General features: G+C 31.9%; 1 protein-coding gene across 1 annotated transcript in view; it reads right to left on the bottom strand.

The window, feature by feature from the left end:
- Positions 1-18,826, bottom strand: part of Dscam2 (Down syndrome cell adhesion molecule 2) — a 168,392-nt gene that overhangs the window by 92,039 nt on the left and 57,527 nt on the right. Inside the window, exons 6-7 of the mRNA XM_065503597.1 lie at positions 1,277-1,725; positions 900-1,044 (exon numbers count right to left, since the gene is read on the bottom strand). Of these exons, the coding sequence (XP_065359669.1) occupies positions 900-1,044; positions 1,277-1,725 (594 nt within the window). The remainder of the gene's footprint in view (positions 1-899; positions 1,045-1,276; positions 1,726-18,826) is intronic.

Below are 18,826 nucleotides of genomic sequence, written 5' to 3'. Positions count from 1 at the left end.
GAAAATGCTTTCTATTTATTAGATTTAGAAACATCACATGGACCACTCCTTCTACCTGAACCAGGTTGTTTGGCAAACTTTTTGTAGAACCAAGTTAGGTTTTGTAGAAAATATTTAATAATTTTAGTACTCACTTTTTTCTTGTCACTCATTTTAATCAGATTAACAATAAAATTAACATAATTGATATTAAACATAATAAGTGACATACTTTTCAAAAATAACTTGATCAAAAAAAAATCTAAGAATACTTAGGTTAAAAGTTTTAAAAAAAAACGTCTGTTAAAGTTGTTTTTGATCTCACTCCTTAATATAGTGAGAAGTTGCACTCTTTTGCTTTTAAATCAACTGCTTAAGGTTTTTCCAATTAAAAGTCGTTGACCCAGCTAAGCCCAAATACGAGTAGGTACAAGATAAAATTTGCATTTTTTATCTTAAAAAAATTTGTATTTTTTGAAATTTCGTTTAAACAAATTTTTGGAAATTACAAATTTAGGATTTGAATTCATTATTTTTTTTTAATATCAAGTTATAATGGGTTATCGATTTTAAAAAACTTTTTATTTCTTTTTTAAACAGCTATTGGTAAATAAAATACAAAAACTACTATTTCGATTTCCTTTTCTATATTTCATTTTGAAAATTTAGTTTGTCCCAAAACTCAAAACATAAAAAATTAAGCATTTTGTTTTTGGATGACCGAAAATAATGATAGACCTTTGCATCATGGAAAATCTTAAAATAAGGTCCACACTAATATACATACACACACACACATACATCTGTACATCAATATGTATCTGTGTGTATGTGTTTACTCTTAATAGTAGCTGTATGTATTTGTGTAAATGCATGCAAGTATTTGTTTGTTATTTCGCTCTGTATAAAAGTTCAATTACCTTCCGTTCGATGGTAGTGGAAATCCGTCCAGTGTCCATGAAATTTGTGGTGTTGGATTTCCGGCTGCTGAACATTTTAAACTTACAGCAGGACCAGGCTGTAAAGTTTGTTCAATAAAACTATAAAGCAGAACTGGTGGGGCATCTGTAAATAAACAACGAAAACAAAAAGCAAGGATTAAAAACATTGAACAAAAAAATAAAAAAATAAACTAAAGTTGAAAGCAAAGCGCCACAACAGTTGGTAGTTAGAGATGTTTTAAATGAAATGCAACAACATCTACAACAACTGAGAAACATATACCAACAACTGAATGTAAAATAAATAGTAAAATACAGCGAAACTGTGTATATCAACTAAAATAGAAAATATTTACCTCCTAATTGCAATTCTGCTGTTGCCTGAAATGTATCTCCTTCTGGCCGTCGCACAACACACTGATACATACCACGATTCTCACGACTTACTCGTGGCACAATTAAAGTGTCTTCTATGCGACCAGATGATGGCAATTGACGTCCATCCTTGTACCACAATATATTTTGCATACCCACCGGACTGCCATTACTGGTGACCATACAGCGAAACTCTGCCGTACCACCCATATGAACACTAAGAACATTTGGTTGTACCTCCACTTGTATGGGTGTGGCCACAGAGAGTCGCAGCTCGGCGCTTGCCTCTCCACCCACATTACTCGCTGTACATTTGTAGACACCGGAATCTTCACCGGTCACTGCCTCTATGGCCAATATGGGTCCTAGTAGGCGTATGCGAGGACCACTTAGAACGGGTAGCGGACCGGGGCCATTGTGGGTGTACCAACTGGAAATAAAGAATTATGAATAAAAGTAGGTTAGTTAAATGTTTAATTGCAGCTACTTTTTGTTTATTTAAGTATTATTTAAAGGCATTTCAGCATCTCAACATGATTTTTTTTATAATTCATTGAACAGAATTTACGCTGCTTCTAGTCCTACGATCCTGTAACCGAGTTTATAGAATCCTACATTTTGAATTTTTAATGTTCTCCCCCCTAAAATGTTTTAAAATTCAGTTTGTACTTATACTAACATCTCGAAAGTTGTTGCCACAATCAACACAACATCTACTGCAAATACCATCACTATCAGCAGACAATTGACAAATAAATTAAAGTCAACTTTAGGCATGTGCATCAAAGGTGTAGATAATTAATTTTGTATTCCCAGATATTTACAAATAAGTACTCGCACAAACGAATTAAAATGAAGTCAATTTGTAATCCTGAATTTTTTATACGTTTTCAACTTTGTGTACTTTGACTTAATTTAAGTTGTGTACAAATTGTTTACATACTTAAGCAAAAGTGGCGAACAAAATAGGTAAAGGGTGAATATTCACTTACTATTACAATTAGTAAACAAGTAATAATGAATATAATTGTTTATTGCATGATTCAATACTTGGAATATTTATAAATGTTTATTCAAATTGCTTTTCTACTAAAGCGAAATATTCTATACTAGCTGACCTGGTTTGCTTCGTTATCCCAATTTAAAATTTTAGCTTTTATTTTTAAACAGTTGTACAAAATAAATTTATTCAAAGTTTCTTAAATTGTTAGGTATGACCTTTTACCATATTTGTAGCTACATATGGATTCAGAGCCAAAAGAACTGCTCATCTTTTGAGGCCAAGAATGAATCAAGCTAATATCTGATACTCTGTTCCAAAGAAAAGCATATCCTAGAGAGTTCGTTCTGCATCGATGGAAACAAATAGTAGTCGGACGGGGCACGGTCAGAACTATAAAACGGGTGAAGAAAAACATCCCAACCACTTCATTCAACATGCAAAATATGTCCGAGCGTTGTCGTGATGGAATATTTCAACAGCTCATAATAAATAGGACCCTTTTGCAGCCACCAAATACAGAGAATTGCCTTAGCGCCATGGATATTTGGCTTTAGTGTAGATTCGGTTGCTTGGTCGGGCTTCACATACGCACATTTTTCATCGCAAATAATGATTCAGTGCAAAAATTATTTTCTTTTATAGCGTTCAAGCATCATTTCGGATAAGGTCTATCGGCTTCAATTCCTATGGTACCCAATTTCCCTGCTATTGGATTAATATTGCTGTTTTTTAAATTGCTGCTAGAGTATATTCCAAAGATTGTAAGCTCTTGTTGAGTTTTACAATAATCTTCTTCTTCCGTGTAAAAATCACCAGCATCTCTCGCACGTTGAAACCGATGAAACACCGTCACTTTATTTCAAATTGACGACGAAGAATTTTCCGCTGGAAATTTTTAAAATTTTATTGCGGATTCTTACTCGAGACTAAACATGGGATATATGTGTCCCATTCGTCGTCAAAGGTAAAAATTTAGGAACAAATGCAGAAAGGTATAATACTTTTCTATAAGTAAAGAAGAATTGAAAGCAATGAGTATCCAAATTGGCAGAAATATAATTGTACTGGTCTACGATAGAATATATTCAGTACCGTTTATGTCCAAGGTTCTGATTCGAGACAGTTTTGAAAATATTCTTTCAAGCTTACATTTTGCTTCCATTGAGTCTTCAAAATACGACCAGTAATAAATAATTTCAACTCAGAATTTGGAAAAACATTGCCCCAAGGCAAATAATTATCAGTCTATAGACGAGCATATGGTAAAATTTAAAGGCCGCAGTATATGAAAAACAAACTCATAAGATGGGGAGTCGTTACGAGCTTAAATTGGTTATTTATATAAAACTGATATATACACAGGCAAAAAGACGATTCCGTAGTTCAAGATATGAGAGCAGACGTAAAAAATGTTATATTTCGATAACATTTCCAATAATCCAATATTATTATATAAACTTATGATCAATCGAAGATCAGATTTAATGTTCGTCTGTTTTTTGAGGTATGTAGCTGGACATTATCAAACAAGATAGAATGCAGGAGTCAGAAAAAAGAACTGAATTGATAGTCGTACAAACACAATTTGTTTCGCATGTAAAATCCCAATTTGCTTTACTGGAACAGAAATTGTTTTGAATTTTATCACAACTAAGTTCGATTTTGATTTAGATTTGATGCACCATTTACAGGATTTTATAATTTTAAATGAATATTTGTGTTTTTTTTATTGTTTTTTACTGAACTGTTTATATTTTCATTGTTTATCAATTATAAAATATTAAATAAAATAAAACAATTTAAAAGAAAAAGCTCCTTTATTTTTACCTTTGACGACGAATGGGACACACATGTCCCATCATATTTTCAGTCCACCCGGGAAAAGTATAGAACCGATTCAAAATGCGTTGACCAATAAATATTCGTAAGTCATTGGTACATCTAATACTAAAAGTTTATCCAACAGTATCAATTAGAGCTCGAGATATAAGAAAACTTAAATTTAAAAAAAAAATACAATTTTCTGACTTTGAGAAGCTCTTAAGCTTAACTGAAACAAAATAACCTTAGTGTTAACATGAATACCAAAGAATACATTTGTTTTTTATCGAACAACATCGCTTATATTAAAATCCAATGGAAGCAAATGTGTCCCATTCGTCGTCAAAGGGTGAAAGATTTGTGGGCACAAAATTTGAAATTATTGAAGCAAATAAAAACTTTGTTGTATACACTAAGTATAATGTTCAATAACTAAGTGCGAATAAATTACAGATATGAATATCTCAAAACCACATAAAATATTCCAATGAGTAAAATATGGTTCTGAATCATATATTATTGATTGTAAAGTCACTTAAGATTCAAAGATTTCCCATTCTCAATACTAGCCATACCTTGTAAACAGAGAGTATCGTGTTTTCAACAGACAGACAGAAGGACGGAAATAGCTAGATCGTCTTAAAATCTTATGAGGTCCAACTTTTTCTTATAATATAATCAAAGTCGTATGTATTACCACCATAGTCGTAGGGTATTATGCGCTTGTTCTGATGTTTGTATCGTCCAAACACCTTATACCGATCGACTCATAATAAACGACATCCGTCGATTAAACGATGTCCGTCTATCCGTCCATCTGGCTGAAATCGGTCCACTATTCCTTCCTACATTGGACTTTATCGGTCATAAATGTTTAATTTATATAATTGTATGAGGTCGGCCCATAATTAGTCATAGCTCCCATATAAAAAATCACGAAAAACACTTTAACAAGCATAAATCTATTGAAAATTTTGGTATACACATGCAATTCAACAGGAATGATTCTCATATACATAAACGTAAACTGCAAGACCTAATTTCATAGCGATCAGTCCATAATTAGCCAGAGATCCCTCATAAGGCCTTCTTCCGAAAATCTTTCACGTAAATAAATTATTGAAATTTTAATAGAAAAATGTTTTTGCACATTTACTTAGTATAGGGTAATATATGGTCGGCCTTTACCGACCTACGGGCTCCATCTGATTTTATCTTACTCCAGTTTGAACAATCGACTCACAGAACCCCACTGTTAAGGCTCCTTTGCCACTACAGACAAAGGCATGAGAGGTAAGTAGTTGTATCGGGTTTAGAATTGAATAAAACAAAATTTAAGTACTTTACTATTTAGATAAACCTTTTTATTATATTTTTCCAAATTCTCTTTTTTTCCCATACAATTTAACACATACATATTCTCATTTTGATAACTTCACAATTTTATTAATAACTTTTGCCATTAAACTCATAATATTGCCATGAAAGCATTCAATCAAAAACCACATAAAAGCACACATCAAACCACAAATCCACATTAGAAAAGCATATTGGAAATATTTAATTGTTAGTGATTTTTCAACTTGATCATCGACAAGTATTTTCAAATTACCACTTAAAATACCGTGCCAGTTAGTATCTCGCATGATTTTCTCCAAAATTCCATTTTCGCGAATGTATAACAAATAACGATTAAATTGATCTATTACAGGTGAACGATGAGGCAGAGTGATAAACAATGGTTTGTAGCTTAAAGGTTCTTTAAGTTTTCTAGCTTTTGGTTTCTTCATGAACTGCTGTTGTGTTAAAATGAAATCGACGAAATACTCCTGTCCGCTATACATATACGACATGTCGAGTGACTGACGTTTAATCTTGAGATCGGTATTGTTGCCGCTGTAAATGCGCTGCTTTAGATATTTTGATATATTAAGTTTAAGATAAACGTATGCAATTGATGTATGTTCAAAAAGTAATAATTTATTACGCTTAATGTCCTCTAGCTGCTGTAATTCGGGTTCATAAACCTTGGAGGTAAGCAAACTGGAGAGACTACTGCTATAGAGATTGCTAAGCAACAAACCAGTAAATAGAATTAATAAACATAAGTAAAAACTTAATGGAGAGCGGCGCGATTTCAAAGAGACCTCGAGAAATATTAAGATTTTGATAGTTTGCAACAAGGCCTGAGCCACATTAAGTTGCTTAGTAAACAATACATTCATTAAAGTCATTAGCATTAGGAACAGAAAACCACATAAACTTATGTAAAACCATATGTCTATGTTAAAAGGTTTGATTAGATATAAATTGTTAGCAATTTCTTTACTGCTGGGCACTATCAATTGAATTTTGGTAACTATCAATGTAAGACTCGATGCAAATTCATTTCTTTTGTGCAGCTCTGCTGGCACAAAACTGAATTTTCTTTTCGCCAAAAACTTGTTGACAGTAGCCGCACTAGCATTAGACTGCCACATGTCATAGAACTCATGTCTTATCGAGGCATTATGATACTTTAGAAATATTTCTATCCACTTGTAAAAGTAGCCCACTCGCAACAGTTTACCCTGCTTATTATGGTAGCTGAAGCAGAGCGGTGGAAACGTTATATCGAGTACAACCATTTCATAACCTTGGAAATTATGCAAATGTGTTTTATCCTGGAATTCGTCAACACTGTTCAATGCAACTACCTTAATCTGGGGATAGGGATGATAGGTATATAGTTGTTCATCACTCCATAATAAAACCGAAATGAAACCATTGTTCCAACATAGTTGGAATACATTTTTAAAATTATTTTTAGCTCCTTGATATATTAACAATATATCCTTAAAATGAAGAGTCCACAGTAATTCATCCATTGTTTTAAAGGTTCTATTTAAATTCTGCTCATTTATCCAAGCCACTGTAAGAATCTGGTCTGTAAACTTTTTATATAGAGGTGTTACATTGTATTGAGTATCGGTTATAATTATTTTGTTTAGTTTCTCATTTTGGGATGCTTTTAGAAATGTTTCAGTAGTATTTATCCTTTGGTCATAGTTTATTAAGATGTTTAAATCCAATTTGCCTTGACGATTGACTTGCTGGATTATGTTTGAGACATCGTTGTACTGCTCCTTGACACTTGCTACAATTGTTGGCAATTTAAAGTATAAGATATTTATTACTGCTAATGTAGTCAATTGCATGGTTAATAATATACTGAAACTAGAGTCTATTTTAAATTTTGTGTTACCGAAACTTTTTAACATTTTATTTAGGAAAAAGTAATGAAATTGCTAACAATTTGTCTCTGCTTAAACCATTTCCCACTAAAAGCTGAACGCTAGAAATGACAATTATTTTCACACTGATACTGACAAACTGTAAATCTAGAATTGTTCCATAAAATTATTTGTACTAATTGTGGAATTCAGGAAATATTTAAGCTAATTGCTGTATGGAATTGGTGTATTTTGCTCTAAGACTTTTTAGCATTGGTCATGTAAAACACAGATCAATAATGTTTCACTTAATTATTTATGAATAGAGCAATTAATAATATTAATGAATATGATACAATCAAGCATACTAGAGTATAAAAGGGCAAATGCAGTATATAAAAGGAAGATAAAGCAGACAAAAATAACAATAATTTTTAATATGACCTCCACTATTTCACCAAATTTGATACAATATCCGCGACTTTACTACACATGGTATCCATTACATTTTCTCATTAGCCAACAACAATGTTATGATTTCGGAGTCAAAATAGAGAGAGAATTTGGAAAATTCTGTTAGAAAATTTTAACGATTCCAATAAGGAGTGAGATCGAAAAATTCTTAACACACGTTTTTCATTACATTTTTTAACCCAAGTATTATTTGAATTTTTTTTTGATCAAGTTACCTTTGAAAAACATGTCAGTTATTATGTGTAATGTCAATTATATTAATTTTTTTGTTAATCTGATTAAAATGAGTGACCAGAAAAAAGTGCGTACTGAAATTATTAAATATTTTCAACAAAACCCAACTTGGTCTTACAAAAAGTTGGCCAAGCATACAAAGGTCTGCCGTCAAACTGTTTCCAATGTTATTAAACAGTACCGGGAGAACTTGTCAGTTGATAGAAAACCTGGTTCAGGTAGAAGGAATGGTCCACATGATGTTTCTAAAGCCAAAAAAATAGAACGCATTTTCAAAAGAGCTCCCAACACATCCGGTAGGAAAGCAGCCCGGTTAGCTCAGTGCTCGGACTATTTGGTACGAAAAGTTAAAGCTAATGCAGGTTTAAAAACATACAAGGCTCAAAAAGTTCCTGACAGGAACGCTACTAAAAATTTAGAGGCCAAAAACAGAGCACGGAAATTGAAGTCAAGTTTTATAAAAAAATATTCTTGCTGCATAATGGATGACGAAACGTATGTTCTGGCAGATTTTTCGCAACTTCCAGGTCAAAAATTTTATGTTGCTGATGCTCGAGGGAATGTTGAAGAAAAGTTTAGGACCTAAAAGCAGACAAAATTTCCCAGAAAGTTCTTGGTATGGCAAGCAATATGCAGTTGCGGCAAAAGAAGCCACTCATTTGTTACAACGGGCTCTATAAATACCGAAATTTACATCAAGGAATGTTTACAAAAAAGGCTGCTTCCATTCATAAGACTTCATAATGTGTCCACTTATTTTTGGCCTGACTTGGCATCCTGTCACTATGGCAAACAAGCCCTTGAGTGGTACAAGAACAATAATGTGGTATTTGTACCAAGAGAGGCAAATCCTCCAAACTGCCCGGAGCTAAGGCCAGTGGAGAGATATTGGGCTCTTGTTAAAAGAGAATTGAAGAGTACAAAAAAGGTGTCCAAAAGTGTGGTAGATTTTAAACGGAGATGGACTACATGTTCGAGCAAAGTGACAGAAAGCACTATAAAAACGTTAATGGAAGGGTTTCCGAAAAAGGTTCAAAATTTCATCACTAGTGATTAAAACTATAAAAATAATTTTTTTTGTAAATTGTAATAATAATTTCAATCAAATAAAAAAAAAATTAAAGCTGTAAGTTTAGTGGTTTCTTTTTTATAAACATATATGTATGTTAAGAATTTTTCGATCTCACTCCTTAATAAATAAACAGAATGTCATCTCGAATCTTCAAACATATGCTCCATGTGCTGAAGCCATACCAATTTAATCCAAAATTAGCTTTATCGAGCTTTTTTTGTCCTTGATGAAACTTAAGGGTAAGACCATAGGGATGGATAGTATATCTTATCCAATGCTAAAAATACTTTGCAAAAGTGGAGTTACCTGGTTTTTCCAAACGACCGCAGAAATAGTGTTCTCTGCGAGTTGTAAAAAATATAAGGTAGACATTAGGGTGATCGACCCAGTTTTTTTGGTAAGGTCGGTTTCGGTTTTTTTGTAAAGCTCAGATTTCGAATATCGAAGAAACCGGGTTTTTCTCTTCGAATAGCCGTTTTTTTTTCTAAAAGAGTGTTTTTATGAGTTCTAATGTATTAAAAACTTTAAAAAATATTCAAAATCAAAAAAAACAAGTAAGAAAGTATGGTCGGTCAAGCCCGACCATATAATACCCTACACCAAGTAAATGAGTAAAAATATTTTTCCTTTAAAATATCAATAATTTATATTCGTGAGTGATTTTCGGAAGTGGGCCTTATATGGGGGCTATGACCAATTATGGACCGATCACCATGAAATTAGGTCGTGTGATTTATGTCTATATGAAAGTTATTTATGTTGAATTTTGTGTATATACCAACATTTGTAAGTGATTTAAGCACGTTAAAGTGATTTTCGGAAGCGGGTCTATATGGGAGCTATGACTAATTATGGACCGATCGTAACCAAATTTGGTGACATGAATTTTGTATATATAAAACTTATTTGGAGCGAAATTTGTGTAAATACATATATAAATTAAACATTTATGACCGATAAAGTCCAATTTCGAGAGGACATTTGTATGGGGGCTAGGTGAAATAATGGACCGATTTCAACCAGTTTCAAAAGGCTTTGTATTTGGGCCGAAAAAATTATATGTACCAAATTTTAACGAAATATCTTCAAAATTACAACCTGTACTCTGCCCACAAGGTTTACATGGACAGCCAGCCAGCCAGACGGACATCGTTTAATCGATTCAGAAAGTGATTCTAAGTCGATCGGTATACTTTAAGGTGGGTGTTAGACTTTGATTGTAAAAATCTAGAAGATTTCAACCCAAATATTATAAAAATACCAAAAATTAAATTTTTGATAAAATTCGAAAAAGTACCTTTTGTTCTGCGGCTCCTCAATTGCAGAAACTTTATAAAAAGTGCATAGAGACCTCAAAAAGACATTGTTGAAAAATAAAATAATCCAAAAACATGCGTTTCTTTCAAAAAGGTACGGAGTTTTTGACCTACCATGGTACATAAGATTCGGCATAGTCGAATATAGCACTCTTGCTTGTTTTTTAATGCTTTGGTGAGAGACAAACAATTTCAATGGTGGTTGATCCAGAATATACAACTCTTGCTATTCATTATCTTTTATTTATATACATTAGAGAGTTGTTTTTCTTTTTTTCTATTTAAATTAAGAAATTATCAAATTGAATTTATAATGAAAATTAAAATTTGTATTCCCGTAATTATCCGGGAAACCCCAAACCCTAGTGATATAGTTAGAAAAACTATTTTTAAAAGGTAAATGTTGCAATTTACAACTAAAATTAAAGTGGAACAGTTATTTCCGGTCTTTGCTTTTCTCTTGATCCACTAACATTTGACCAGTCCTAATTTACAATATAAATTATTCTTCTCTTTATATATGCAAAATGACAAAAACTGCATAAGTATTTGTGGACTGACAAAGACTACCAATACACGTACAGCACAAAATATTTACACCAAGTCCTACACATGACTGACTGCCTGCCTACACCATCCTTATCATTGTCATCATCAACATTATCATCAGTTTTATAAAGAAGTTTATTAACAAGTCTTGCTTCTTTTGACATTAACATGTTTATGACATTTTGGCTGGTTTTCGGTCTTTACTGTCTACTTTTATATGGAAATATGTACTTGATTCTTACTTTAAAAGAAAATATGTAAAATAAGAATAAGAATTACAAATGCAATAAGTTAGTGGCCAGAGACAAATTAACATAAGAAAAGAAGAAATGTGAGATATACTTGTTAAAGTTGTAAAAGATTTTGAAGAGATGCAGAGTCAGACAAAATTTTGAATATTATTTTAGAAATATAGAGCAAGGGTAGAGGTTATAAAGCAAAAGATACCTGTTACAAAGTATCTAAATCAGAGCAGCCATTTTTATAGACATTTTAAAAACAGTCGTTTTTTAACTCTACAATTTCACTACAATATTTCCACAAGTCTTTATTTTATATTTACACAATCATTGTTGCTTTCTCTGTTTATAACGTTTAGTGCAAATATTGTAGTTAAATACAACATGAAATTTTAGTTTGAAAAAATCTTCCTGTAAATAAATGTAAATTAATCACATTCCCTTATTTCTTTTTGGTTTGTTCTCTCTCTCTGTCTATTCCTCTGTTCCAACGTAATTCGTTTGCTGTACTAAATATTTTACTTTGTATTTACGTGTTTACCTTAGTGCTTACAGAAGACAATGAACTTTTTGTTTAAGTATTTTTACAAAACGACTGTGGATGTAAAGAAAGGGGTTGTTGTTAGGTTCCTTTTTTGATTTTGTTACAATGCAAAGGGGAACATGCATGTATGAGGGATAGTTTTCGAATGAAATGTAAATGAATGAAATGCATATTTGAATTTTGAAGTAGTGGGGTTTTTTGTGAAAAATTAAAGTACAATGTATAAAGTTAGTGACAACTTTACAAGTCACATGACTTGTAAAATAAAAATACTTCATTTAACTTGCCCAATTATGGTAAACATTTAAAATTTGTTGGAGTATTTTGGAGAAATTTTAACTTATCACAGATAGTCTAATCAATTTTCGAGGAAATTTCAAACAAAATTTTAGTCACAAAAAAGTCGATTATTTGAGCATAAAAATAATTTGAAAAACTTAAGCAAAAATATCAAACAAATTAGCAAAGTTAATTAAAACTTGTTAAAAAGATTGTATATTAGACTGTGAAATTCGGCTTTCAATTATCGGTAAAAAGCTTGAAAACTTCTCTTAAAAAAATTGTTAAAATTTTAAATTGTTTTTTTTAATTTTTTTAAAAAAAGTTTTTTCCAAATTTTTTTAATTTAAAAAAAAAAAAATTTTGGAAAATGAATTTGAGACAAAAAAAAAATTTTATGAAAATAAATTTGGGTTAAAAAATATTTTTTCACGATGTTAACCAATATAGGTCCAACTTACTACAGCCTTATATACATCGTTGCAATGGACTTTGAAATATCTATCATTAGCTCCATATTGTCTATATTAATGACTTAGTAATCCAGATATAGATGACAAATAGGGAAAAAATCGAGGTTGTCTCGGTTTTTTCTCAGCCATTTATATGCCGATTTTAAACAGCAACCGAGCCGGAAGAATTCCCGATATATTGATGTGTGAATCATGCATTTAAGTTATAGGGCTACGGAAAGTTGATTTCAACATACCGACGGACAGACGGACATGGCTATATCGACTCCGAAAAATGTAGAAATTACTAACGGAATGACAAACTTATATATGACCTTGGCACTCTTGGCACGAAGGATATAATAAGAAATATTTTTTTTTAAAAATCTCGTTGAAAATGTTCTGTAAGTTATCACAAACTTTTTTTGAGAAGTCATTAAAGACACGTTGAAAAAATTTCTATGGAAAACTACAATAATTCAAATTTGTCTATAAAAAATTCGTAAGTAATAAGCTCATTGAAAACATTTCCATAAATAATCCGCGAAAACTTTTCTGTTGAAAACTCGTAGAAAATGTTCTATAAAAAATCGTCGAAGGCTTTTCTATTCAAATTTCATAGAAAAAAACAAGTAAGAAAGTATGGTCAAACCCGACCCTACAACACCCTACACTAAGTAAACGAGCAAACAAAAATTTCTTTTAAAATATCAATAACTTATATTCATGAGAGATTTTCGGAAGTGGGCCTTATTTTGGGGCTATGACCAATTATGGACCCATCACCATGGAATAAGGGCGTGTGACTTATGTCTATATGAAAGTTATTTATATTGAATTTTGTGTATATATCAACATTTCTAAGAGATTTATCCAAGTTAAAGTGATTTTCGGAAGTGGGTCTGGATGGAAGCTATGACTAATTATGGACCGATCATCACAAAATTTGGTGAAATGAATTTCGTATATATAAAAGTAATTTGGAGTGAAATTTATGCAGCTCTATATATAAATTAAACATGTATGACCCATAAAGTCCAATTTCTTGAGGACATTTGTATGAGGGCTAGGTGAAATAATGAAACGATTTCAGCCAGTTTCAATTTGCGCACAAGGTTTACATGGACAGCCAGCGAGACGGACGGACATCGTTTAGTCGACTCAGACAGTGTTTCTAAGTCGATCGGTATACTATAAGGTGGGTGTTAGACTAATATTTTTGGGCGTTACAAACATCTGCACAAACGCATTATACCTTCCCCACTATGGTAGTGTAGGGTATAACTAGTCGAGCCGTTTTCTATGGATAACTTAATATACTTATATACAAAACTCCACCAAAACTTTTCTATAAAAATTTCGATAAATATCTGTACTCTACATCGATCTTCAAAAATTAGATTTTATACCCTTCACCACGTGTGGCAAGTTTGTCATTCCGTTTGCGACCCCACAAAGTATATATACTAGCGTATTCAATTAATCGGGTTTCTGTTTTAATCGGTTAATCGTGCAAATAATTAATCGGGGTTTAGATTTAATCGGTTAATAATCGGTTAATTTTAAATTATTCGATTAATAAACAAAATCACGTTTTTATACCAAAAAATAAATAATTTTCTTTAGTTTTAATAAAAGTCGACTTGGAAAAAACTCTCACGAGAAGAATATCCAATATCTCAGTTTTTTTTTTGTTTTTTCTAAGCATATAAAATCTTCCATTATACTACTGGAGTCCTTTTTGTATTTCATTAGATTTGAATACTTATAATAATTTCCATAAGTTCGGATAAAAAAATCTCGTTTTAGTAGTGTCTCAAGTTTCGTCTATTATCATGTTCTCATCCGACAAATACATGTAAATTAAATATGTCAGTTGTTATACTCACTAAACATGTTTCTTGGATGATCGAAAAAATATGTAATTTTACTTTGAATTTAATTTAATTTTAATTAAAACGGAGAAAGTAATACAAAAAAAAATATGTTAAAATGCAAAAAAAGAAATTGCGGTTAATCGACACAAATTAGTCGGTTTATTTGTTATTTGAAAATCGGAAATTTTGAATTATTCGAACAGTTAACCGAGCAAAATTAATCGATTAACCGATTGACCGTTAATCGATTGAATACCCTAATATATATTCTGGATAGTTATAGATAGCGGAGTCGTTATAGCCATATACGTATATTCGTCTATCTGTCTGTATGTTGAAATCAACTTTCCGTAGCCCCCAAATAACTTACATATAACATTCATACATCAATATATCGGGAATTTCCCAGCTCGGTTGCTATCTATTTTAAAATCGAGATAATCGGTCTACAAATGGCTGAGATATAAGGAAAAATCAGGACAACCTCTATATCTGGCTTACATATATTATATGTATTTTAAAGACCCTTGTAACGGCGTATATAAGACCAAAGTATGTTGGACCCACAATGGGTCAAAATAAAAAAAAATATTTTTTACAATGAATTTTTTTTTCACCAAAAAAATTTTTTTTTTTATAAAATTAGTTTCACAAATAAAATTAATTTTTTTTTAAATTCCAAAAAAAAAAATTTTAAAAATTCAAAAAAAAAATTTGCAATAAAATTTTTTTTCTTAAATAAATTTAAAACAAAATTATTTAAAGTATAATTTGGTGAAGGGTATATTAGATTCAGCACAGCCGAATATAGCTCTCTTACTTTGTTTTTACTTGAAAATATGTTGTCCTATCGATATACTTACTATATATTCAATACAATTTATGTAAATCTATTTGAGTGCTAAAAGCGAGGATTTAGATGGATCTTTATAAATATATTCGAAGTATTGACGATTATCACAGTTGGGGGGTAGTGCTAGTTTGCACTTATTTAATTTTTAATTAAATATTAGTCTTAAGTTTTAAATTAGTGTACAGGAATAAACTTAAACCATTTTGAACTTAAAAATTTAGTGCACAATTTGAAGTTGCACTCAAATTAGTGCATACAAAAAAGTTGCAATAAACTGCTGATTGCATTTTTTTTAAATCAACTAATTTAAATTTGAGTGCAAAATTTTTTAATTCACTATCACTAATGTTTAGTGAGGCTGCTAATTTTCAACTGAGCACTAAATATGAACAAAATGATTGTACTAATTTTGTACTATCACTAAGTATTAGTGCAAACTGCAAAATTAGTGCACTACCCCCATCTATGACGATTATTAGCTATGAGCTTTTCCGAACCAAAATAACTTCTCATCTTTTGAGGCGAAGTGCGAATCAAGCTAATTTCTGTTCCGACGAGAAGCGTATCCCAGAGAGAGCTTAAGGCATTAATTGAAACAAATAGTAGTCGTACGGGGCAAGATCTGATTTATAAGACGGGTGAGGAAAATCTTCCCAACCTCATCTTTCGAAGTAATTTTTAACAGGTATTTCAACGTATTGCCGAGCGTTGTCATAATTATTACGGTTTCATGTCTGTCCGCATATTCTGGGCGTTTTTCGGCCAATGCTTGTTTTAAACGAATCAGATATTTGGCAGTTTGGCCATTTTTTTTTAACGCAAATAATGATTCGGGTGAAAAACTATTTTTTTATAGCGATCAATCAGCATTTCGGAAATGCAAAATAGCCTTTCAAGGTATCTTGGCCTCATAAATAAATCCTGCTGCTCGCAAACATTTTCTGCTTAAGTAGCTCCCAATGACTGTGCAAGCTATTTGTATTCCGTGTCAATAGAAAAAACTCTTGAATTAAAACCTTTCGCAAATCTTTGGTTGAAGACATTTACCATCACTTATAAATTGATCTACCTAAATAACTCCCTATAATCGCGTATACAATAATCTACCACAACCACATAAATACTAAGAGGAGAAAGTAACAAAAAAAAATTGCAAAAAAAAAAAACTACTCGCACTTATACATCCATAAATATGTACATCTAAAGAGCATAAAGAAAAATATGATAAACGTTGAAATTTTAATTTTTTCCTGCAGTTTTTTTTTTTATTTATTTTCTCGCAAAATTTTGCAAGTAGTGATGATTGTTGATAATCATAGATGGTAAAACCAGCGACTTGCACAATACTGCTGCTGATGATGATGATGGCGATGAAAATACAGCAAAATAAAAAAAATAGAGAAAAAATTATCAGCAGCAATACAGTATAGCAAATTCATCAAATAGTACTATTACCATCACCACTATGCTCCTACCCACATTCCATCAAAAGGATAAAAGTGCGAGCAAAAACATGTAACCACAGCAGACAATGGAAAGGGAATAAGTAATTCTTTCTTTTTTTTCTTTTTATTACAGTATGTATTAGTAAATATTTATGGAAGACTACGTGAGTGTATGTTTGTGATGTTTGCAAAATTAATGAGCAAAATCATAAAAACAAAAATATTAGAGGAGAAAAAAATAATAATGATGGAAAATTAAATAAAAGGAAAAAAAATAAATAAGAAAAAGTTACATTAAAATAAGTTTGTCGGTCAAGAGCAAATGTAGTGTACCCTATTGTGTGAATATAAAATACTTGTGAATTCGTAAAAGTCATAGATTATATATCGAAAGTTCCAAAAGTTTGTATTGTCTTTTCTTTCACTTGTGATCCTTGCAGAGTGCTTTTTCCAGGATACGTCTCATATAATCAAATGACATAATTTCCATGAACCTTTTAAGGTAAGAACAAGTAAGAGTGTTATAATCGGCTGTGCCGAATTTTATATATCCACCATCAATATAATACTCACACCGGTTTTTGTACATTTTGTATAAAATATCTGTTTTTATCGAATTTTTGGTTATTTTCAATACAACATTTTGTATGGATACCACTATTCTATAGACATTTATGTATCATAGAACCATATTCCGGGAAGATATTTGTATGGTTGTTAATCACAAATTGTTTTTTATAACAACATTTCAATGTATTACCTGCAAGGCTCTAGGCACATCACTCACAGCCTCTCTAGATCAAACCTCAACCTCATGCTTTACGTGGCGGATCCCGTTTCCACAGACGAGGCTCTGGCGTCCGAATAAAAGGCGGTACAACCTTTCAACAACAACAGCTATGCTTTAACAGAAAATGGTTAGAAAAACGAGAGACCCTAATGAACTGGTCGGCAATTTGGAAATGAATTATAACAGCCCAGCTCAATAGAAGTATCGGTAAAATTACAATTGCTCAATGTTTGATCATGTATCACGTTTTGATACGAAGTTAATACGAACGATATCCCTATATTAATGTGTAACTTTAACGCGCTCATCCGGCGCAATTCTTTCAAGCTTTGAATGAATCATGAGCCGGGTAAATATCACCCGGGTAAAAAGTAAAACTATAGGTGGCTACTACTTTCCTCAAAACTATACCAAAGAATGACGTGGAAATTGAGAGACATACGATATATCATTCAGAACCAAATTGATCATTTCTGAAGAAGATGACTCAAAATACTGCAAGATGCCAGAGTGCTACGTTATGCTGATATAGCTTTCAACCACTTGTAATATTTTGATAAAACTAATGCTTCACAAACACCTCCCGGTATCGAATCAACTAAATCGACGAACGTACTACATCAACATGATGAAAGCCGAAGATGTTAATAGGAGATTAGTTTCTTGCATTGTTGAAAAACATCAAATTATTCCACCAATCTCTCAACTAAGCTGACGAATGGAGGTACGAAATTGTTGGGATTTCCAGAAAGGAAAAAAATAGCTGTCCGTTGACTTTTGGAAGGTATTGGAAGATAGGCATAAAATCAGAGAAGCTATCAGAAAAATACCCTCTTGTAAAAACGAGCTGCAAGCAAATGCGTCACAGTGCATCTTCATCGAGAGCTTCAGAGACAATCGAACAGATATGGAAAGACTAGAAGCCAATCGATCCCGAATGGCCTGATCAAGATTTAATGTTGGCTACATTTCATTACAATAAGGATGATGACTACAGGAATCACAAGACTCTTTCTCGTTGGAGCATTAACAAACTTTTTCGGCACCATTTCGAAGTATCCGAAAGTACAACTCATGCTTTCAAATAACGACTTGATTGTGAATGAGCAAATTCAATGAAATACAAATCGATTGAAGATGAATTCATAAATATAATAGACCATTTGCCTTAAATGCATTCGTTTCTTCTTTTTAAAGTCATATCATGGCACTGTACTTATAGATATCTACTACAACTTTGTCATATGACCACCTCATCTGGCTACAGATAATAAGTGTTTTTGGTGCGAAGTCAGGTCGGGGGAGTTCGTGTATTTGTTTTGTCCGACACTGCACAATGCGGATCAGGTTTAGCTACACACAGAGAAAAAA

This window comes from Calliphora vicina, chromosome 3, assembly GCF_958450345.1.
Source record: "Calliphora vicina chromosome 3, idCalVici1.1, whole genome shotgun sequence".
NCBI lineage: Eukaryota > Metazoa > Arthropoda > Insecta > Diptera > Calliphoridae > Calliphora > Calliphora vicina.
Note: the sequence above shows the minus strand (reverse complement) of the source record. Positions and strands in the feature narration are given on the sequence as shown.